Genomic DNA, 20570 nt, shown 5'->3' on the forward strand with positions numbered 1-20570 from the left:
AACTATCTAATCGAAAAATCAGACTACAGTCACTATGTAAAATCTAGGCTCTAACATATCTCCCAGAAACTTTGATGGGAGGATACGAACCTAAGAGCCGTGATCTGTTTTGATTAGGTTAAAAATCAAAAAAGGGTTTCATTTTTTGATATCCACAAAATGGTATTTCAAAAGAGGCATGAATTAGAACGGAAGAACTCATTACGACTGAGAAGTTCAATTTAGGAGAACTGAAAGATTGGCAAGCTGGTGAAGCTGATATGTAACAGAAGCTATTAATTTGAATTTATAATTATTGAAAATTTGTTAGATAATAGCAGATGTGGAATGATGCAATCATTCTTCACAGAGGCGCACACAACAATGCCGTTCAACCTTTAATTTCTGCTTAGTAAGTCGATCAATCAAGCAGGGGTCCTGACATGTGCAATTTTTTCGGTAAAGGCCAGGCGTTTTAAGAATTTTTACTCTTTCAAAACTCATTTGCAATTGAACTGTAGGTAGAGGATTTTGATTGTTGCTATCTTGAAAATCAACTTTGGACGAGATATTTGTGAAATCAGAGTTTTTGTACATTTGTTCACTCCTGTAGATTTTTACTAGGTTATTGGATTAGATTGAATATTGAAACATAATTCTGCCCTAAGCCATCTAATGGGGTTCTCTTCAAATTTTATGGGATACTGCAACAAACTTATAATTGCTTTTGAAAATAGGAAGATGTTACCGGTTCAGAATTCAGAGGCTAAGAGCTTACACCTGAAATACATGCCTTTCATACTTGGACATTAAATTTATTTAAATATATAAAACGATGATATGATGGAATCTGTTGACCCCCAATTAGTAACACGCATCATGGAACATGGAACAACAACTTGCTTCTTCATTATTTCACCTTCAAGTGAACTTCTTTAGATGAAACTTTAGGCGAAGTGAACCTGGTAAGATAAAAGATGCAAAGTATTCTGATTAAATTTACGACGATCTAGACAAATCAGATACAAATTAGCTAAAAATTTGCGGAACGTGGCATAAAGTTCGACGACTGAATGAAACGTGTTTGATTCGAGAATGGTCAGCTCGTGATCGAAAAGAAATAATTTGGATCCATTCTGTTCTCTACGATAGACACGTTCAACCGCGCACGTAAGTCACCAAGCCGTAGTGAAATTTTATCTAACGTATAAGTATTTCGAAAATGTTCATCTCTTTCAAGTCAACCATGAATCTTTAGAAAAGAGTCTAGAAAAACAATGGCAATCCTTAAAAGCCCTCTACTAAAGACTGGCGTTGCGAGGAGTGATCAAATTTAGTCGGATTTTGACGAGGCCCCCTCATCTTCAAATGGTGGAACTATTAAAAAAAGCCCCAAAAAATGCTACAAGAAAAATCATTAGATGCTTCGATAAAATTTGGCACCCACACATTCGCCAAAGTCAATTATTGCGGAAACGGCTGGACAATCCAATAATCTTTTATAACATGTTATAGTGAATTTTATTAGCTTTTGAGTTTTCTGATTTTTAAGAAAAAGAGTTGCTTTTCAAATTTTGTACCGAAAATGTTCGTTACCTTGCATATTCCTAATGGAGATGCAATATCTAATCATGATAACTTCTCGGATAAGGCTGTTCCAATTTCAAATAAGGGGCTGTTTGCATTTTGCTAACGATGCCAGCAGGGGATTTAATCCAAATGGTAAAGTGGAAGGGTATATATTTTTGAACGTAGAAAGGGTTTTATATTTTTTATACAAAAAATAAATTTAAAATTATCACTCACCTCGTTTGTTGCGATAGTGGTGTCTCTTCATTTTTGGCAAGTATACTGGCTGTTCTCGATATTCGTCTAGGTTTCGCTGTTCCTTCCTTGTAGCCAAGATTTTCCATAACTCCCTTTCGCACACGTCTCGTATGATTGAAGACTTATCAAGTGCGTGATTACAGTCACTGTTATCTGAATGTTCACCGTCAGCTTGTAAGCCGATACACTAAGCACTAACAATCGAAAAAACACTGAATTAACTTGTTTCGGAAACTGTTTCGGATTGATCTTCTTTAATCCTTTCACAGAAGCACTCACCCATTCAATTCTTAGCTCAATGGACAAACAACTTTACACTGATTTGAAAGTATTCGTAATTCACTTGCATAAAGCGCGGAATTATATGTTTAACTGCTGCACTACCGGAAATTGAGAAAATTAGCTGAAACTGAATGTGTTTCAATCTATTGTTACAACGACATGGGAAATTTCGTTGACCGGTTGGTATTCGGATGTGATTTTTCCTCCCAAGTTGATTTCAATTCAATTTTCCGTTGATCGTCACACTTCACTAAGCATTTCTTCTAACAACTCTTGTTGTTCTGGATTTAGAACTTTTCAATGGTAAGTTCTAAACTTGCATTTTCATCGATGCATCTATCACCGCTCCAGTTTAAAATTCGTTGAATATTAATTATCTTCACGTTAAAATTTTTGGAAACTGCACACTAGACCGTAAAAATATTAGACAATGGACATAAATAGGGCTTTACAGTAAAGCCCGGGATTCCAAAATTGGAATTTTTGTGCACCGTCCTCGCTCCTCGCAGATGAACCATTTTCACATATCTTAACTACAACGTAACCGATGATTGACTGATTTTGCAATGAAATTCTGAATTCATTTATGTATCATTAAAAAGTTGATGCTTTCAAATCTAGAATGTTTGCTTCCCGGCAAAAAATCATGAATGATTGTCTAAAATAGTTGAACTGGTACTTTTAATTTTGATTTGCCCCATACAGTGGCGTGGTGAATTGTTTGCAAAAGTTTGTAACTAGGCAATAATTTTTAATGAGGTATCTCTCGGTGAAAATGTCACATACTTTTCGTGAAAATATCTATCTGAAATGCATTTGGTATCAGAGCAAAGCGCAATCAATAGTCACATATCGACACGTGTCGTACTTCAGCTGCCCGACCTGATTTATTTAAAATTCAACTGTTCGACAACTTTGCCACATAATTGTTTGAACATAGATACTCCAAGCGTAAAAGCTACTACTCGCTAATCATCAGATATTTGCAATAGTCTAACGAACTATTGTGGGTTGAGTTTTTATTCTTGGAATGAATTGGCAGAACAAATTTGAACCAAAGTGTTTGTAGGAACACTACGAACAGGTAGGCGCGATATTAACAGGTTGGTAACAAAGAATCAACTTGTCTGGTACAATAACTTCCTAGTGTAAATTGAGTAAACAAAATATAGGGGAGACTGGGGCAAAGTGATAAATTGTCGAAATCAATAAACTGCATTATCTCTCGGTCCATAACAGTTAACGACGTGAAATTTCTACTGTAGGGTCCTTTTGGTACCAAGAATGATTGACGAAAGTTATGAATCGTTCCCTTGAAAATTGAGGTGTGCATAACCCAAAGTGTATTTTGATTGTTTTACCTGTAGGCGACAACGGATTTCACTTAAACTAAGTTTCCAAGCTAATTTGAGGATGATAAGCGACGAATATAATGGAATTTTCTATATATTTGCACGCATATTGTATGTATTTGTCATCGTAGCCAAAAAAGTGCCGTGGGGCAAATTGGTAAATGTTTATTTTCGCAATATTGGCAGTTTTACTTCCTTAGGGTGTATATGCTGTTGTCGTACTTTGAAATATTTGTAGACTCGGATTTTTATGAAATTGGGATGAGTGGGAATGTGTAGATTTTGGATGCCTTTTTTGCTTTTATTTTTGTGGAGTGTTTACAGAGTATTTTTTACCATAGGGGAGTGTAATTTTGGAGAGTGGAAATATTGATTGATTGATTGATTTTTTGGATAACATAATGATATATAATAAGGATAACACGAAACGAGGAAATAAGAGATTTCAATCATTCAACTTATTGAAAAATCCTAAATTCAAAGCTGCAAAAGAGTTGGACCTTGCTCATATCACTGTAAGGAGGTATTGTCAGACAGTTATATCCCCGGAAGGAGATACAAATTCCACTACACTCACTCCTCCCACTAGTACACCAGGCACGTTGAAGTCGGTTGGGCCTATGACGATATTTTCTAAGGAACAAGAGCTGGCTTCAATGGCATTCTCGCCTAAATCCTCCGATCTTTATTTTGAACTTGCTTCGAGGGATGTGAGACGGCTGGCTTTTTAATGTGCCAAGAAAATTGCAAATTGCTGTTCCTGGTTGGGAAAATGATGAAATCGCTGGAAAAAAATGGTTTAGGTGCTTTTTGAAGCATGATCCTACGCTCGCCATAAGGAAACCCGAAGCAACGAGGCTTCAACGAGCGACAGCGTTCAACCGAACTAATGTTGGAAAATTTTTCAATCATTTGAAAACAGTGCATGAAAGCTATCACTTTGAAGAAATCTCATCTACGGCTTCGGGGAACCAGCTAGGACTGTCTGAAGAAGAGGAATTGAACAACGAGGTGGAAGAGTCACCAGGTCCAACAAGGATTTCGACAGGTTCAATCGGTTCAAGCGGACTTTGAAAGGGTTCTTCAATCAATTCGTCCTTATCCAAAGGCGGTACCGCGTGCACCATCTAATCGTGGGAGAAAACGATGCACGACGGCCATTTTGATTGATAAAGTGACAATGGAACAGTTGGCCAGTGCGCAAGCTGCAGCGCGGAAGAAAAAGCAAAACTCGAACACTGCTCGGACTCTGTAATCACTTTTTGCAGTATATTAAAATAAATATGGATGTTTTTTGTAATGAATTTCATCATTGGGGCACCTTCAAATTTTTCCATACTTATTTGAGCTCAAAAAGTTGTTTTGAAGAGTTACAGACTTGATTTACCATTTTGCCTCTCCCCCTTTAATCATTTTACCCCACAGTGGGGCAAAATGATAAAAAAATTACAATTCATAAAAAAGGCCATAACATGATTGTTTCGAGAAGTAATCACAAAATATTAATAGCAATGTAATTATATGTATGTGTATGACAATTTAATACCCAAAAAAAAAAAAAAAATGCTGAAAATTTACCCCAGTCTCCCCTACCCATTCCAGTAAGAAAAAACTGGGATTTTCTACATACTTTAAAATAGAATGTTCATTTGACAAATAACGAACCAAACAGATCAAAGTTCAACAGACATTCTTCAAATAGACGTGACAATAGACAGCGCAAGATAATATTCAGTAAACATTGCAAGGTGGAAACGCTTTTAGTTGGTACATGATTAAATACATTAGCATAATCGCTGTAGATAAATTGTTTCATTTTACTATGAATATGAATCTAAGTAAGCCTGCAAACGATTCAAACAAAATGCAAAGAAAGGCCCTCATGTATCTACCCTGATAAAAACAAAATTGAATAAGTACCATTTAAAATCAATAAAAAGATAATCAATTGCTCACTACCGATTATTAGCGAATTTAATGACCAATTGCAGAAAAAAAAATCCATCCCTGATCATTAATTATTTTCAAAATACAACAAAAAACTAAAGGATGATTTGGAAATTGACAATTTGCGATCTTCACAAAAAACACAGACTTTAGTGATCTGCTATGCTGCATGCTGTTCTCAAGCCCAGGAAAAGGGGAAGGATTTGAGAGAACGTAGTTAGTACTGTCCTCAGTGAAAAAAGCAGTAATCGGGGAAAGTGAGAAACAAGTCGGAATACCGGAAGCTGGACGCTTCAGGTATAAAGGTTTTGTGTTCATCTTATGCGAGAAATACCCTATTCACATTTTCCCATTCGTGTATACTTCCAATTCCAATGCTAACTCCACCGTTTATGAGTTCCCCTTATATGATGATGACGTCATACATGTCTTAGATTGCGATAAATTCATTTAAGGGGGTTTCTGGGTAAATTTATAAAATTTGGAATTGGATGTATTTTGAGGTCTAGATTTTGTATGGAGGCACCATTGTGATTTGGACTTTGGATAGGTTCTGACGTGTTACTCTTTTTGGGGAACACATTTTGAGCCTCCACTCCCCTATGTTCCACCCGGTATCAAAGATATTGTCAGTTACGAAAAGTACTAATTGAGCCCTTTCATTTCATACCCGACATGACCATATTCTGTGGAAAGAAAATTACACTCCCCTTACACTCAACACAAAATGACGCCACGTGCTGAAGGTAAAGGGATTCTTAAACCACATGTTCTCATCAAATTACATGACAATTGGTTTAGCTATTTCCGAGTAAATCGGGTGTGACAGACAGACCTTAAAAAGCAGAGGTGCAGTTGAGTTGAGATGGCTCCACCATACTCCAGCAAGCGTCCTGGTCCTCCAGGTTGGGGGCTTGGATTGAGACCGGATGAACAGCCTTGGAGAGAATTGATATCACAGAAACGACAGCGCAGAAAACAAGTCGGGAAACCGGAAGCTGGACGCTGTTGTGTATTTCTTTTATAAAAACATTTGAGTGGATATTTGCCCCATTAGTACCAAGCACGTAATATATGCATATGTTATGTGAAAATATCCACTTCCGCGTAATACTGGTATTCAAAGTCTTGCATTTGTACAGAAGCAACAACTTTGACCTATTATAACTTTGTTAGTAATAGTGCGATTTCCACCAAACTTGGTAGAATCAGGCTCTATGTTATACGGTTGTACACTGCTCCAAAATTCCGTGATTGGGAAGGATGAACTTAAGAGAGGTTTTGCAGTCAATTACTAAAAATTATATTAATATACTATTACTAACTTTATTTGAACAGATATCGATATGGCGGGATATTTCATATCCTAGGCACCATTTAGTGACAGCTTCTTAATTTTTTCCAGATCTGTCTGTTGTGTAGTTTCTGAGATTGTGTCCATGAAAGAAATGATCACTTTCGATCAACTACACTCACCACCTTTCCAAGAAATATAAAAAACAAAGACCGTTTTCGGAAAGTATTCACCCAGACTTTTCATTTGATACTGATGACTATATTTGGTGAGAAAAAATTTACAGAACCGGATATCTTCACTTTGGATGTGATCAAAATGTGTCACGCTACTACTCCCACGCAACATCTTTGTCTTCATTACCGCAGGACACCGTTCATTGTCTTTTCTAGTCGGCCAACACTAAAATCATAGAGATCAACAGGACGGACGACATTGTGGTAAATTTTAGATTTGAGGCGTTCGTTGATACGTCGACCACAAAGAACACCAGTTGTGGAACACCACTTCATCCAGGTTAATGCGCGTTGATGCGTGAAACAATTCCATAGTGGAGTTCTCCATTGGCTGATAGCGTTGACTCGAAGTATTTAAATCGCTCAGTTCTGGGCAGGTCACTGCTACTGACAGTAATTGTGCCTTTTTAAAGGGGATTGGTCGTCGAAAATTCAGTTTTATTCAGATTCAATCTGAAATCGTGTTGCATGAGGCGATCATTCCATTTTTGGACAAGTTGCTCGAGATCATTTTTGCTATTAGATGCCAGGAAAACATCATTTGCATAAAGCAATGTAAAGGCGCTGGACGTTGGACCACTTGCTCCCTTCATCAGTGCAAACAAGTTCTTGTGCAACAGGTAACTTGTTTGCACTGATGAAGGGAACAAGTGGTTCCCGAAATATCGGTATTTGCAAGAATAAATACCCACACCAACGAAAAAGAAACAACAAGTTTTTATTACTTCAATTAGTTAATCGTTGGAAACACCGCATAATTTCCGCATACTGTCCAAGAATTCATAGTAGAACTTGCTCAGCTATCAAAACTGTGACTTTTTTCATATGCCAATATTAATAGTTTTTCAGTGAACTTCCGGGAATGCGTCCTAATTTAAAGCAAAACTATCTAATATCTTTTGTATCAGTCGCCGTTCATTAAATTTCTTAAAAACAGAATTTGTAGTTCATTGTACATACAAACAATATAAATTAAATGTTTTCAGAACCTTTATCTTTATATTTGCCATGAAAACAGACCCAGTAATCTAAGCAGTCGTATATAGTTGACATTTTCGCAAAATCACGCCATTGCAGAGGGTCTAATAAAATACAACAAGTTGACGACAGACTTTTCATCAATCATTTTCGCGTGGTGAGAAAATCTTAAGTAAAAATACCTGGATTTTAGCTTTATTTTATCTCGGCAAAATAATTTATCTATATGTACATATATATCTTGATAAGATTTGGAAATGAATCTATAAATCATTGCTGTTTTGTCATGAAATATTCCTTCCTGAAGAAATTGCGTCCCCATAGTTTTAGCAAGTGCATTTTCTGCTTAATTATATCGAACATACGAGAGCTGACCCAGTGCCTTCATGATATATGTCAAAAGCTTCATAATATAGTATGATAATAATTTCACAGTTAGTAACGTAACAGCTAACTATCTTTTGCTGTATTAATATACATTTGTTTTATTAATTAATTCTTGATGCAATTAGAATTAAAACAGACAAACAATTTTTCGAAACACACCAGATGCTGCTATATCCATTTATGCATGCATCCAATTCTTTAATAAAATCTAAAGACCACATCTAAAATGTCATCATCAAATTGACCCATTTTGAATATTTTAGGTAATTGGTTTGTGGGTCACGAAAGAAGCGTAATATTGTTATCCAACATGATACTATATATACAGAAATATGATAAAAAATTGAGTGGGAATTTAAAACTAAAGATTGCACCAAAAAGTCCCCAAAACCATTTGCCTTATAACTGTCAATACTGATTGCATAAAATGTTTTCTACTATCACCATAGAATCTTCTATCAAAAGTTCTCGAAACTCATTCCCAAGGCCAAGTATTTCTTTGATAGATACATTTCTTAGTAGAAGTTTTATGGAGAAGCAATATGTCCACAGACATTAAAATGGCCACAAAATCATAGATCTTAATTTTTTTATTTCTTTCTTTTGTTTGGATTGAATATCATTATCTTCTAAGATTGATAAAAAATTGTTTATTGAGGTCTCCAGGAGCATCAAAATTTGAAAGCGTTAACGAACTAGCCACGTGTAACTTATGGTTGATAATCAGATATTCCGAAAGTATTTTAAGCGAGAATAGGCGGACGGAGACTGGCATTATGAGTCAGAAAGCAATTGAAAACAAATTAGTAAAGCAAAGGATCGTGGTCATTGATAAATATTTTTTTCGCCTGAAAAGATACTTTATGTAAAATCGAAACTCAATTCAGCGGATTGTGCGGATTGTGTGGGAAACATCTGCCGCGGATTTTATGCTCCTGTTTTCCAGCCTAATCCGGCTGGTGAACACAGTCGCGAAATACAATAGTCGCAGCAAGCCAGGCGCGAAGTGGTTAAACTTTACCTCTTTGAGGAGCAGATGGGTAGATAGCAAGAAACAGCAGTAGAGAAAATCATAAAGGAAATTTCTGAGATTTTTCGCATAGGTGGAAACAACAGAAACACCTCATAATATCACATTTAGCCGACCTAATAATTGAGCAGACCCGCAGAAACCAACATTGCGGAATTGGCCCAATGATGACTATTGATCGGGGAACTAGTCCGGCTACCCAACGGAAGGATAAAAATCCTTAAAGTAAATGGGAAGTACGTCCTGAAAATAACGAAATACAAAGTAACCAGGTAGCAATGATAATTTTTCCAATTGTTATGTTCCAAAAGATCCTGTGAGTTGGGGCTTAAGAAGACACTCAAAGTCTTCCCTGCTTATCGTTACAGACGACTAAAAGGGATAGAAATTTGTAGCCTTTACTGCTACCAAAACGTCATCAACGATTCAGATAGGGATTGGTCTCTCGACAACGACCTTTGGCTATCGAAAACGGACTATGATTGGTTTTTGGAATATCTGCAAGCTAATCGATAACGGTAGCGATGGTCCCCAGAATACCCGCTCTCCCTAATTTGAGCGGGATATAAACTATACATTCTGGCCCTAAGCGAAGTAACTCTGGAGAGTACTCAATTCCCTCTTGCGGCAATGTGCTCTTGTACTCAGGAAAGGCAAGCGGTGGCAGACACGAATCCGGATTGCTTTTGACAGCTACCGCAAGGCGCGCTCTCTTGACTTGGAAGCTAGTTTTTGAGATACTTCTAACTGCAAGATTCCGGTCAAGGTTGAGGAGCATCACAATTATACAATGCTACAAACCAACGGAGAAGGATGCTTTCTACTAGCAATTCAGAAGAGGCTTCCTAAAGGTGACATTGTGATCGTAATAGCTGATCTGAATGCCGAGATGGAATCTGACAACACCTTTCTCGGGCATGTGATGAGGAAACAAGGTCTTGGCGACCGCAATGGTTACAGTTCGAGGCCCATTGTTCGAGCACAGAGCCTGCCATGAAATCCGACGTCGCACGAGCAATCTGATTGGCCACTTCGCGATCAGCAATAAAGTCGTCATAAGATCTGGATGACGGCGGAATCGTGGAAGTAGATCCATAAACGAAAGGAATTGTAGGCGTAACTACCGCTGCGAGTGATGGCGGACGTGATGCGCTCGAACTATGATATAGAGCGAAATCTCGAGAAGTTCAGCGTAGTTTACGCCATGACAAAAGGGAATTTTGCTAATACGCTACTCAGAGAAGCGGAAGACGCTAAGGATTGCAATGATTTCAAAACTGTACACCACATCACGAAAAAGCTTCCAAGTGGTCGCAAATCTTTCGATGGTCCTGTGAAGGACGTCATCGGTTGATATCTCATCCACGATGATAAACAACTGATGTGGTGGAAAGAACACTTCACGACGGTGCTTAACCGTATCACATCCAGTGAAGTTCCTCCTCTTGTTGATGAAATGGCTAGTCACCGTAACATGCGGATACGGACTGTTCCACTCAAACCTGATAAAGCCACTAAGTTGACGGTCTCCACGCAGTTCCTTATCGCTGCAAATGCAAGTATTGCATATCTGCTGCCACTCGTACAGAAATCTTAGGAATCAGAGGTCTTTCCCAGGGAGTGGAAGAAAGAGATGATCGTCAAGATAACAAAGAAGGGGACCCTTTTTGACAATTAGAAGGATATCTCTCTGCCGTCGCAAAAATAATTCTGAAACGCATCAAAGAACATCTCGAAAGCTTGATCGACAGAGAGCAGGCTGATTTCCCTTAAGAATCCTCCTGCATTGACCACATTAACACCCTACGGATTATTTTAGAATAGTGCGTTAGTTTGAATTTTTGCTGCACCGATTCTTCATCGATTTCAAGACGAACTTCGATAGCGCCAACAGGAGAAAGTAACAGCTATTATCAGAGTGACATATGAATACGCAAAATGACAGGTGCTGCGCCGAGGTAAAATCTCGGAGAATATTGAGGTCCAAAGCGGCGTCCGTCAGGGATGCATCTTGTCACCGATATTATTTTTTCTTATTACCGGTGACGTTTTTATACTACCGATGCGTCCTAATGACGTGGAAGAATTCAATGGACAACAACTTTCCTCAAAAACCTCGATTATGCTGATGACATCTGTTTACTCTATCATCGGGGCATGGACCTTGGTCAAATGCCTCTAGATTTGGAAAGAGAGGCAAATACGAGATGGACTGAAGATAAATACTAACAAAACCAAGGTTCTCAGCCTGATGGGTCATTGCACCCTCCCCACCTGCATTAGTATGCAGAGCATCCAAGACGTCGATCAATTTGTATATGTAGGAAACATGGTTTCTGCCGACGTCCAACGTATGAACAGGGATACATTCACTTTTGCTGCCCTATCTAAAATCTGAAAATCCAGTTCGTTCGACACCAAAATCAAGTTGAGATTGTGACTGTGATAGAAAGACAGAAGTGGCAGCAGATAGGTCACATTTTGAAGAGGGGCGACAATTGCATTGCCAGCTACGCCATGCAGTGGAATCCACTCTTTCACGATGGCCGACGGGTGGGTCGTTCCAAGGATATTTGGCGCAGAACAGTAGAGGAGCGTCTCGGGAAGTAGTGGGAGGTGATGAAGGGCATTTCAGGTAACCGCGAACGATGGTGCGTAGGTGTGATCGACGCGCTCGCATCTAGTTGCTCGCTCGCATCTAGTTGCCGAAGATCCGCATGGATAAGGACAAGCTCGTCCAATTCCTGCGCCTTCAAGACTCCAGGATTCCCATGGATCACTGGGTTGTTTTCAAGGAGGAGGAACCTCAGACAAACAGCCAACCTTTACTACTCAGTATAAAGGAAGAGTGCCTGGAGGCACTAGAAAAGTCGTTTATAAAGCGCGGTCCGAAATCAGGAAAGCAAAGGTAAAAGTGCTCCGCTCTGCAAAACCGGAGGACGACCTAGATACTATCGACGCGGCCAACGAACTGTTGGAAGAGATGACGATCGACGGTCCGACGGGGGCTGACGAACCCTCACGCAAGCAGATCATGCTGAGGGTAACGCAGATAAATCTGCAGCACTTGAAGTGCGCCTCGGCTAATCTGCTTGTCTTCCTTCTAGAGGTGGAAGATTCTGAACGACTGTGTATATTTCCTCGGTTTACATGGCTCACGACCGATCAGCTCCGCCAGAAAAACTACAACATCTGACGAGCACCATGGCAACAAAGAAAGCCAACCTTATGACAGGCTGCGACGCCAATGCAAGGCATGCGCGTTGGGGCAGCTCGGAAATCAAGGAGAGAGGTGAGTCATTCTTTGATTTTATTATTACTTCAAACCTATCGGTGTGTACCAGGGGCAGTACACCAACCTTCCATTTCCCCTGCTCGGAGAACTGTGACGGTTGGGGGAAGGTCCCTGATATCACCCTAATAACCGAAAATGGGATTCTTAGGGTGGAGGACTGGAGAGTGCCTAACCTTCTCTGATCACAGTTGGATACTTTTTAGTCTCGATCTCGCCGCAGAGATCTCCAAACCCTTCAAAGACCCCAGGAAAATCGACTGGAGAAAGTTTGGTCAAATAATTAAAAACAAACTGTCCGGTGGGCAAATTGGTAAGATTGGCACGCCATTCGGTACCGCCTTTAAAGTGTCGTGCCCTACTAAGCACGGCAAAAAGACACTGCCACCATGGTGGAATGAAGATCTCTCCAGCCTCAGGAAGCTGACCAGAGAAATCTTCAATATCTGCTACAGGCAAAAATATTGGCTGCCATACAAGGACTGCTTGAAGAAGTACAAGTCGGCCATCAGGACCTCCAAGAGGCGGTCTTGGTTGGAATATTGTCAGAATATCGAAAGCACCAGTGAATCCGAGGCGAGGCTCAGTAAGATTCTGTCCGAGGAACATAAGAGCCCATCCTTTCTTAAAAAGTCGGAAGGCTCCTGGACAGAATCTTCTAGCGAAACCTTGAAGCTGCTGGCTCAAACGCACTTTCCCGCCAGCGAGGATTGTGAGTCAGAACCTTGCTTGGAGGGTTTGTGGCCACCCCAGGTGTGTGAGACTATTAAATCGATAATTACCGAGGATAAGATCGGCTGGGCTATAAACAGCTTCTCAGCATATAAATCTCCAGACCCAGATGGCATAATGCCAGTCATGCTAAAGAAGCAGCAGAAAAGGGTTGTGCCGTGGCTTGTTGAGATTTATCGGAACTGCATCTCTCATCTCGGTGCAAAACCGGAATGTCTGGAGTTCCTTATTAAAGCAGACGTAGACCGGATACCGGTTGTTGCGCCGTTGATGATGATAATGCATCTCTTTAGGATAGGTACCACAGTCTTGGAGACATGCACGAGTGGTTTTCATACCGAAAGCGGGTAGACGCGCCTCACTTCTCTCCGGTGCTCTGGTTAAAAGTAATGGACGAAGTTTTACGAATATTGGATAGCAGCGGAGCGAAGGCAGTGGTGTATGTCGACGACTTAGCATCAGAGATGTTTCTGTGCATTATGAGCGACATCATGGAGGAGCGTTGCGAAAGGTGTGCCAGTGGGAAGCAAGATGCGGACTCAGCATCAAACAAACCAAAACGCAACTGATGCTATTCACCACTAAGGCAAGGATACCTGAATTCCATCTACCACGGCTGAATGAACAAAGATTGATTCTTTCCTCTAATGTAAAGTATCTGAATGTAATCCTGGATCCAAAGCTATGATAAATTGGAAATTGAACATAGAACCGAGGGTTAAGAAGGCCTGGGTAGCATTCTATGCCTGTCAGATAACGTTTGCAAAGAAATGTTGTCTTCGGCCGAGGATGGTTCTCTGGATGTGCACCGCTGTAGTGCGTCAGATCCTAACGTACGGCTATTTTGTATGTTGGCAGACTTTGAGCAAAAAAATTCAATAGGATGGAGGTTAATGGGATTCAAAGAAGTGTAATCCTGCCCGGCAGATGCTCTCAATGAACTCCTGTATCTACTCCCCTTAGACCTCCACATTAAATACGTTGCAGCGTGCAGTGCCGTCAGACTACGTGAGTCCGGATGCTGAGCAGCGAAGTCCTACGGCCACAGCAACATCCTAGACGAAGTAGCTCGGGAAATCTGGGCATTCCCCACGCAAGCGGAACTTCACGAGAAACTTTACTGTGGACTTTGCAACCAGGACAAAGTGGAAGACCGGCGGCGTCTTGCAAGATTATGACTCAGTATGCTTAACCGATGGATCAAACATGGCCTGTGGAGTCGGCGCGGGAAGTACTATGATGGCTGGAGTGATATTCGAGCCCGAAGCTTGTGAGGGAAGTGCAGAGACGCGCTGAACCGTCTGGGCGGCGCGCTCAAGATCATCCTCCTCTGGTTTCCCGGGCATAAGAGCATAGAGGGAAATTAGCGGACTGACAGATTGGCCAGGCGAGGCTCTGCTCTTGGCAGTCCTTCGTTAAATACAGTCGGTGTTCCGCTGGCGACTATCTGGGGTCGAGTCTACTCGCACTATCTAGCGCCTGCACCAGACGCGTGCAAATGCATTCAAGATTACAGCGGTCTGCACTGCCCCATAGGGGACCATGCCGCTAGGCTCGGCATACCCTACAATTCGCATTGCCGAAGCTACGGAGAAGGAAGGGAAACCCTCATGCACTTTCTCTACGATTGCCCAGCTCTAGCTAGAGTCAGGCTATGGACACTGGGTAAACCATTTTTTTGGGACCTCAGAGAGATTTCTAGCTGGAGGGCGGGAAAGCTACTTTGTTTCGTGAATGCTACGGGCTGGCTCTGAAGATCCGAGCCGGCTAGACTCTGCCTCCCTGCTTCCATAATAGCAGTCACGGTCTTAGGAGTTTGTGGCATCAAAACGACGCACCACAGCGCTTATTGGGCGGGCACTAATACCTACCTACCTACCCATATGGCGTAAAATTTGTATTTGTATCTACATCTACATCTTCACAAAAATATAACAAAAAGAACGGCCTTCACCTGGGATGATCCCCTTAATACTACATATATCTCTCTGCATCTCTCATGCATTATCAGCTAACAGATAATAATCCATCTAAAACAAATTTTCGCTTTCTTTCATATTTCATTCAAAAAAATATTTCTGAGTTTGGAGAAATTTTTCTATCCAACCAAAGTGATTGATTCACTGTAACTGGCCGTTACCATCTGGTTCCATTGAAAAATGCAGACACAATCTGATTTATTGGAATAAAAATTTCTACCAACAAAGGTCCAAGAAGTGTAAAAAATCATCTTGCATAAAAATATGGGAGATAATCCAGTCATGTTTCCTGCTACAATCTTTCCCTAGAGGTTTTATTCTCTCTTTCTACAGAACAAGTTACTCAGATTAAAATTCAGAAACCTAAAAAAAACTAACGGATTTCCGAATAAGACTCCTAGGAAACGGTTTTAACTTACATTTGTTCCACCCATAACAGATATTCAGGTGCACTTTATTTGGTGAAAAAAGTCTGACCTAGATAATATTCAAATCAAACGGCAAAAAAAAACTATTCCCACAAGTAGAATTGATGTACATTCAGCAACCTTCTTGATAGATAGTTCGCAAACGTCGTAAATTAATTTAATCGAATAACTTGTCCAAAAAAATGATATCAGTTGATAGATTTGTCATCAAAACGGGAATACTATGCTGAAATCGAAACGCTGATTATGTCTGGACCTAATAAATTCGCATAAATTATCCAACATAATTTTCATGCCTCAGATTTGCATGGATTTGAACTGATAAAATTATAATGTCTGATAGACACCATATTAGTCTAGGCAGGTATCCGTCCACTAAACTGAATGGAGATCACATTTATCTGCCACGAGCAGGGAAATTGACCGTTAGATTTAGAAGAGATAGAATATTTAGAATACTGAGTAATACTGCAATAGATTTGAGTATATAAGAAAAAATCTTGAGCACAAGAGATCAGTTAAAGGAAAATGATCGTCAGTGTAAGAGTTTTATTAGTTTGTGAGTGTTAAAAGTATGTGTTAATATTAAGGAAGAGGAATAACAGTCGTTTTTTCAGGTACTTGCTTAGCGGCCGTTTCGCTGGCAGAACACCACGACTATGATTCTGAAAGCCTAGGACGAACTTTGACTTATCAAACCCCTTTGCCAAAATGTATTTGTCCACCAGGACCACCGGGCCCGCCAGGTCCACCAGGCCGACGTGGAGATCAAGGATACCCAGGTGAACCGGGAAAAGATGGACACCCAGGGAAACCAGGCAAACCAGGTCACCATGGGATATCTGGGCCTCCAGGACGACCAGGCCGACCAGGAGCACCAGGCAAACCGGGCAGACGGGGTCATACAGGGCGTCCAGGTATACAAGGACCACCAGGTAATTCAGGAGCTCCAGGCCGCCCAGGTCAACCAGGACCACAGGGTCCTCAAGGAGAACGCGGAAGTCCCGGAAATATTGGGTTTCCAGGAAGACGGGGGCCACCCGGCCCGAGAGGGGCTCGTGGCAATCGTGGGAGCAATGGACCACAGGGTCCACAAGGTTCACAGGGTCCTGCACGCCCGACACCACTTTTCCAATTTCCCAACAGTTTACAAGGTTTGATCCCAAACAATGAAATTCTTCCTGCAAATGAAATCCTACCAAGACAAGCATGCCCACCAAACAAACCTTGTTATTCAAACCCTTCAGAGTCACAAAAGAGGACACAATCAACATATGAACTTAGCGATGAAGAATTAAGTAAAATTTACAAAGGCCGTCGTGCGGGGTATGTTAGTGAAAGTGTAGCATCATATGATGATAGTGACACACGAAATGAAGATGAAGATGAATATTATGACTAAGTGATTAAGTGTGTAGTTTTACTGTTTACATAGAGGCAATTTCAAATGTTTGGTATCTCATTCAATGGAGTTTTCCCCATTCAATCCAATAATGTCTTCCATAACCTTCAAGTTGAATGAGTACCAAACGTTTCAAATTTATTATGGGGTATCTGGTGAAAAGAATTCACAATACGTACAAGAAATTAATGAAAACAATACGTGAATAATGTTGTCTTGTATCCAAGATAACCTTTCACATTAATAAGTAATAATTCATACAATTCATAGTATTATTAATATGTATAATATCGAAAAGCGGTCATCTACATTGCTTAGAAATAATTGACTATAACTTATATCAAGTTACAAATAAAATGTCTGGTATCCACGTAAAATCTATGTGTTTATTATTTTTTAGTTTTGTGTAAAACAAAACCTTATTAAAATCGATTCAATAATTCTTTGTCAGACTTAATTCACTCGAAAACGGCTGAATTTACTGTTACCATTTTTAGCGAGAATAGTTGGGCTAGGAAAACCTTTGAATGCAGCATTGCATGATATTGTAGAGGTTAAGGGGTTCTAGTGTGCTTAGCGTTGCCTAGTGATAAGCTGACGAGAAAATGCATTTGCTAATATGGAGCATTTTTCTTTTTCCTGCTTTAGCGGCTAATAGCATCCCCAATACAATCCTTCCAATTTCCTAATTTTCCAGCCCAAGATTTACTTATATAAAGATATTTTTTTTAAATTATCTTTTTTATTATTAAATTTTTTTATTTATTAAAATCAGTTCAATATCTGTTCGTCTGTCTGTCTGTCACATGCACTTTTCTCAGAAACGGCCTTACTGATTGGCTCGATATTTGGTGAAAAGGCGGACCCATTCTCAGAAACTACCCAACTGAAAAATCTGAAAAAAAAAACATGAAGCTGCCTCTTTACGGTGTCAAGGCCTTAAAATACTCTGCATATATCTACTGAAGTGACATTAATAATAGTATTTTACTATGTTTTTCGAAAATTGACTAGAAACCCGCTTTAAGTCACAGTAGCTCAAAGTTGTTTTTTCCGTTGAGATTCACTGCAACCCAAAATATCAATATCACACAAAAATGAGAAGTTTGCAACACCGAGCATGTATGCAGAATACTATGGGAACTACAACCACCTGCCCGGGACGCCAAATTTCTTCGACTTCTCAAGTCAGTGGCTCAGAGTTCACCTTCTTCTCCACGTATTTCCAGTCAATGTTGCTATTATGGGGGATAGTAACATCAATAATATACGCGGAGGGACCCACCTTGTCAACTAATAGCACGTCAGGCTTGTTGTGTGGTATATGGCGATTAATTACAACTTGCTGTAAGTGGAACTTTCAGGTACTACTGGCGCTCATATCGGTAAACCGGACATGTTCCCGTGATCAGCCCATGCTTGTATGCAAGGTTTTGATACAGCATTATGCTTGTTCGTGAATTGCACCGGTGGCAGTACAGTGTAGCCAGAAATGAGATGGTCCAACGTCTCTAACGTCGAACCACACATTCTGCACTAGTCGTTCTCCACCCGCTCCTCCACGACCTCCTGAATGGCACACATGAATTCCTCCGTCTCAGCAAAGAGCTCCACAGCACATAGCCATCTGTTCAACAAAAGCAAATCGGCAAATGGCTGCCAAAGACAATTCACGTATTTACTGTTCATTGCCTTCGTCTTCCATTCATCGATCCGCTCTTGGCCCGACTTCACCCTACTCGGAGGATTGAAAGATCGATCCTTCAGGTTAAGTGGAGTTAGCTCACAGTCTGCCTTACAAACAGACGCAAGCAAAGTGCTCCTCTGTTCTTTGCTGTAAACATAAGGGTGTTTGGCGGAGATGTTGTGTCGCCACATCAACGATGCCCCTATCTCCGATGTCGCGAGGCAGGTTCATCCGTTCCACGGCAGAGTTAGGATGATGCATACGGAATTTGGACACAACAATCCGCATCTGCCGCTGAACGCTTTCCAAATCGATTTTCGTCCATAGCAATATTCCGAATGCATAAGCCAGTGAAAGGATAGGGAATACATTCAATGTGCTTATTTTATTCTTCCCCGAGAGATGCGATTTCAGTACCAGCTTTACACGTCGCAGGAATTCGCACAGCAGAGCATCCTTCCGATCCCCAACTCGAGCATGGATTCCTTGCAGAATTCCTAGGTATTTGTAGAAGTCTGTCTCGGTCATAGCTTGGATGAGAAGGCCACCAATGTCGGGGTGCGACTAGTAATGACCTTTGCAGGTGACTTGGATTCGACACTTGTCTAATCCAAATACAACCCGAATATCACGGCTGAACATGTCTACTATTCGCAACGACTTCTAAGGTGATCGTCAGTGCCAGGCATACAGCTTGATGTCAACTAAGTACATCAAGTGTGTCAGCTCCCACTTAGCACCTAGGCCATATTTGATTGCAAAACCATGCCCTCTAGCATCATTCAGTAGCCATGAAAGGGGGTTCAGTGTCATGCAAAACCAAAGGAAAATCCCCTTGGAAAATGCTCCGTAAATATTATACTTCTTTCTTCTAATCCTTCTTTATTTTGAAAATTATTTTATTCTTCTGTTTCATTCTTAATTTGTTTCTTTTTTCTTTTAAACTAAGTATTCTTTTGTCTCTGAACATTCATTTGTTACCTCTACACTTTTTTTTAAATTAAAATGAAATGAATGGGAGCTAAAATCTTTGATTTGAGGACTTCTTCCTCCCCTCCTGCCATCCTCGGAAAGGTTCGCGTGACATCCCGATGGTTGTTTATGTTTCGAATTCCGGTACAGACCCATGCATCGGTATAAGGAGAAGCAAGCAACGGAATTCTTCAGTGGAGCTTCAATATTTACGGGGGGACCTTCACGGTCAATTTCGCTAAATTTTTAGCTTTTCAGGATAGCTCCCCTTCTTGATCGTCTCCGGCCACTAAAGACTATGGTCGTCTGGGAGGGGCTCACTTAGTACTGGCCCAACTTTCAATATCGGATGAAACATCGGGAAACAATGACTTAAAATGTATGCATCGCATATATGGTATATGCAAAAAAGTCTGAAAAAACATGATGTGCCAATGTGAAATCCATATTTCTCCTTAAATTTTCCCTAGGAACACATATCGCATAATATGATGGACGACATTTTTATTAATTTCATGGAAACCCTTCTAATATTAAGTCATAGTAGGTCAAAGTTGCCCTTTTTCGTGTGAATTGAGTACATGTAAATTAACTCAACAAGTGAAGTGGTGGTGGTCCAATTCCTAATGTTAAGTGTTGTTGAGAGTTTTTAGTAGTTAGATGGAGGACCAGGTCAACATTTTATTTTCTCTTTTCCTTTTTTTAGTTAATACTGAAATAGATATGTAACACAGGATACGGCACCACAAAGTTTTATGAAAATTCT

At 40.3% G+C, this 20570-nt stretch overlaps 3 protein-coding genes across 4 annotated transcripts in view; 1 reads left to right on the plus strand and 2 right to left on the minus strand.

The window, feature by feature from the left end:
• The window catches only part of LOC119658852 (28S ribosomal protein S9, mitochondrial), a 162219-nt gene that overhangs the window by 83598 nt on the left and 58051 nt on the right, over positions 1-20570 (minus strand). The window lies entirely within an intron of this gene.
• Positions 1-20570, minus strand: part of LOC119658850 (transient receptor potential channel pyrexia) — a 69385-nt gene that overhangs the window by 32788 nt on the left and 16027 nt on the right. Inside the window, exon 2 of one of the 2 annotated variants that reach the window (XM_038066600.1) lies at positions 1786-2495. In XM_038066600.1, the coding sequence (XP_037922528.1) occupies positions 1786-1892 (107 nt within the window). In that variant the 5' untranslated portion in view covers positions 1893-2495. The remainder of the gene's footprint in view (positions 1-1785; positions 2496-20570) is intronic. The other variant, XM_038066601.1, reaches the window with a different exon arrangement.
• LOC119658853 (collagen alpha-1(III) chain-like) lies at positions 16165-17510 on the plus strand. Its single transcript, XM_038066605.1, has 2 exons — positions 16165-16302; positions 16361-17510. The coding sequence occupies exons 1-2, from the start codon at positions 16272-16274 to the stop codon at positions 17143-17145; spliced, it is 816 nt and encodes a 271-aa protein (XP_037922533.1). The 5' UTR covers positions 16165-16271; the 3' UTR covers positions 17146-17510.

The sequence above is a fragment of the Hermetia illucens genome, chromosome 6 (assembly GCF_905115235.1).
Source record: "Hermetia illucens chromosome 6, iHerIll2.2.curated.20191125, whole genome shotgun sequence".
Taxonomy (NCBI): Eukaryota; Metazoa; Arthropoda; class Insecta; order Diptera; family Stratiomyidae; genus Hermetia; species Hermetia illucens.

What these genes read in the sequence shown, in the direction of transcription:
- LOC119658853 (XM_038066605.1), top strand. Translation starts at nt 16,272, where the DNA reads ATGATCGTCAGTGTAAGAGTTTTATTAGTTT. An exon ending in TGTAAGAGTTTTATTAGTTT is followed by an intron (nt 16,303 to 16,360) that starts GTGAGTGTTAAA and finishes TCGTTTTTTCAG; the next exon opens with GTACTTGCTTAGCGGCCGTT.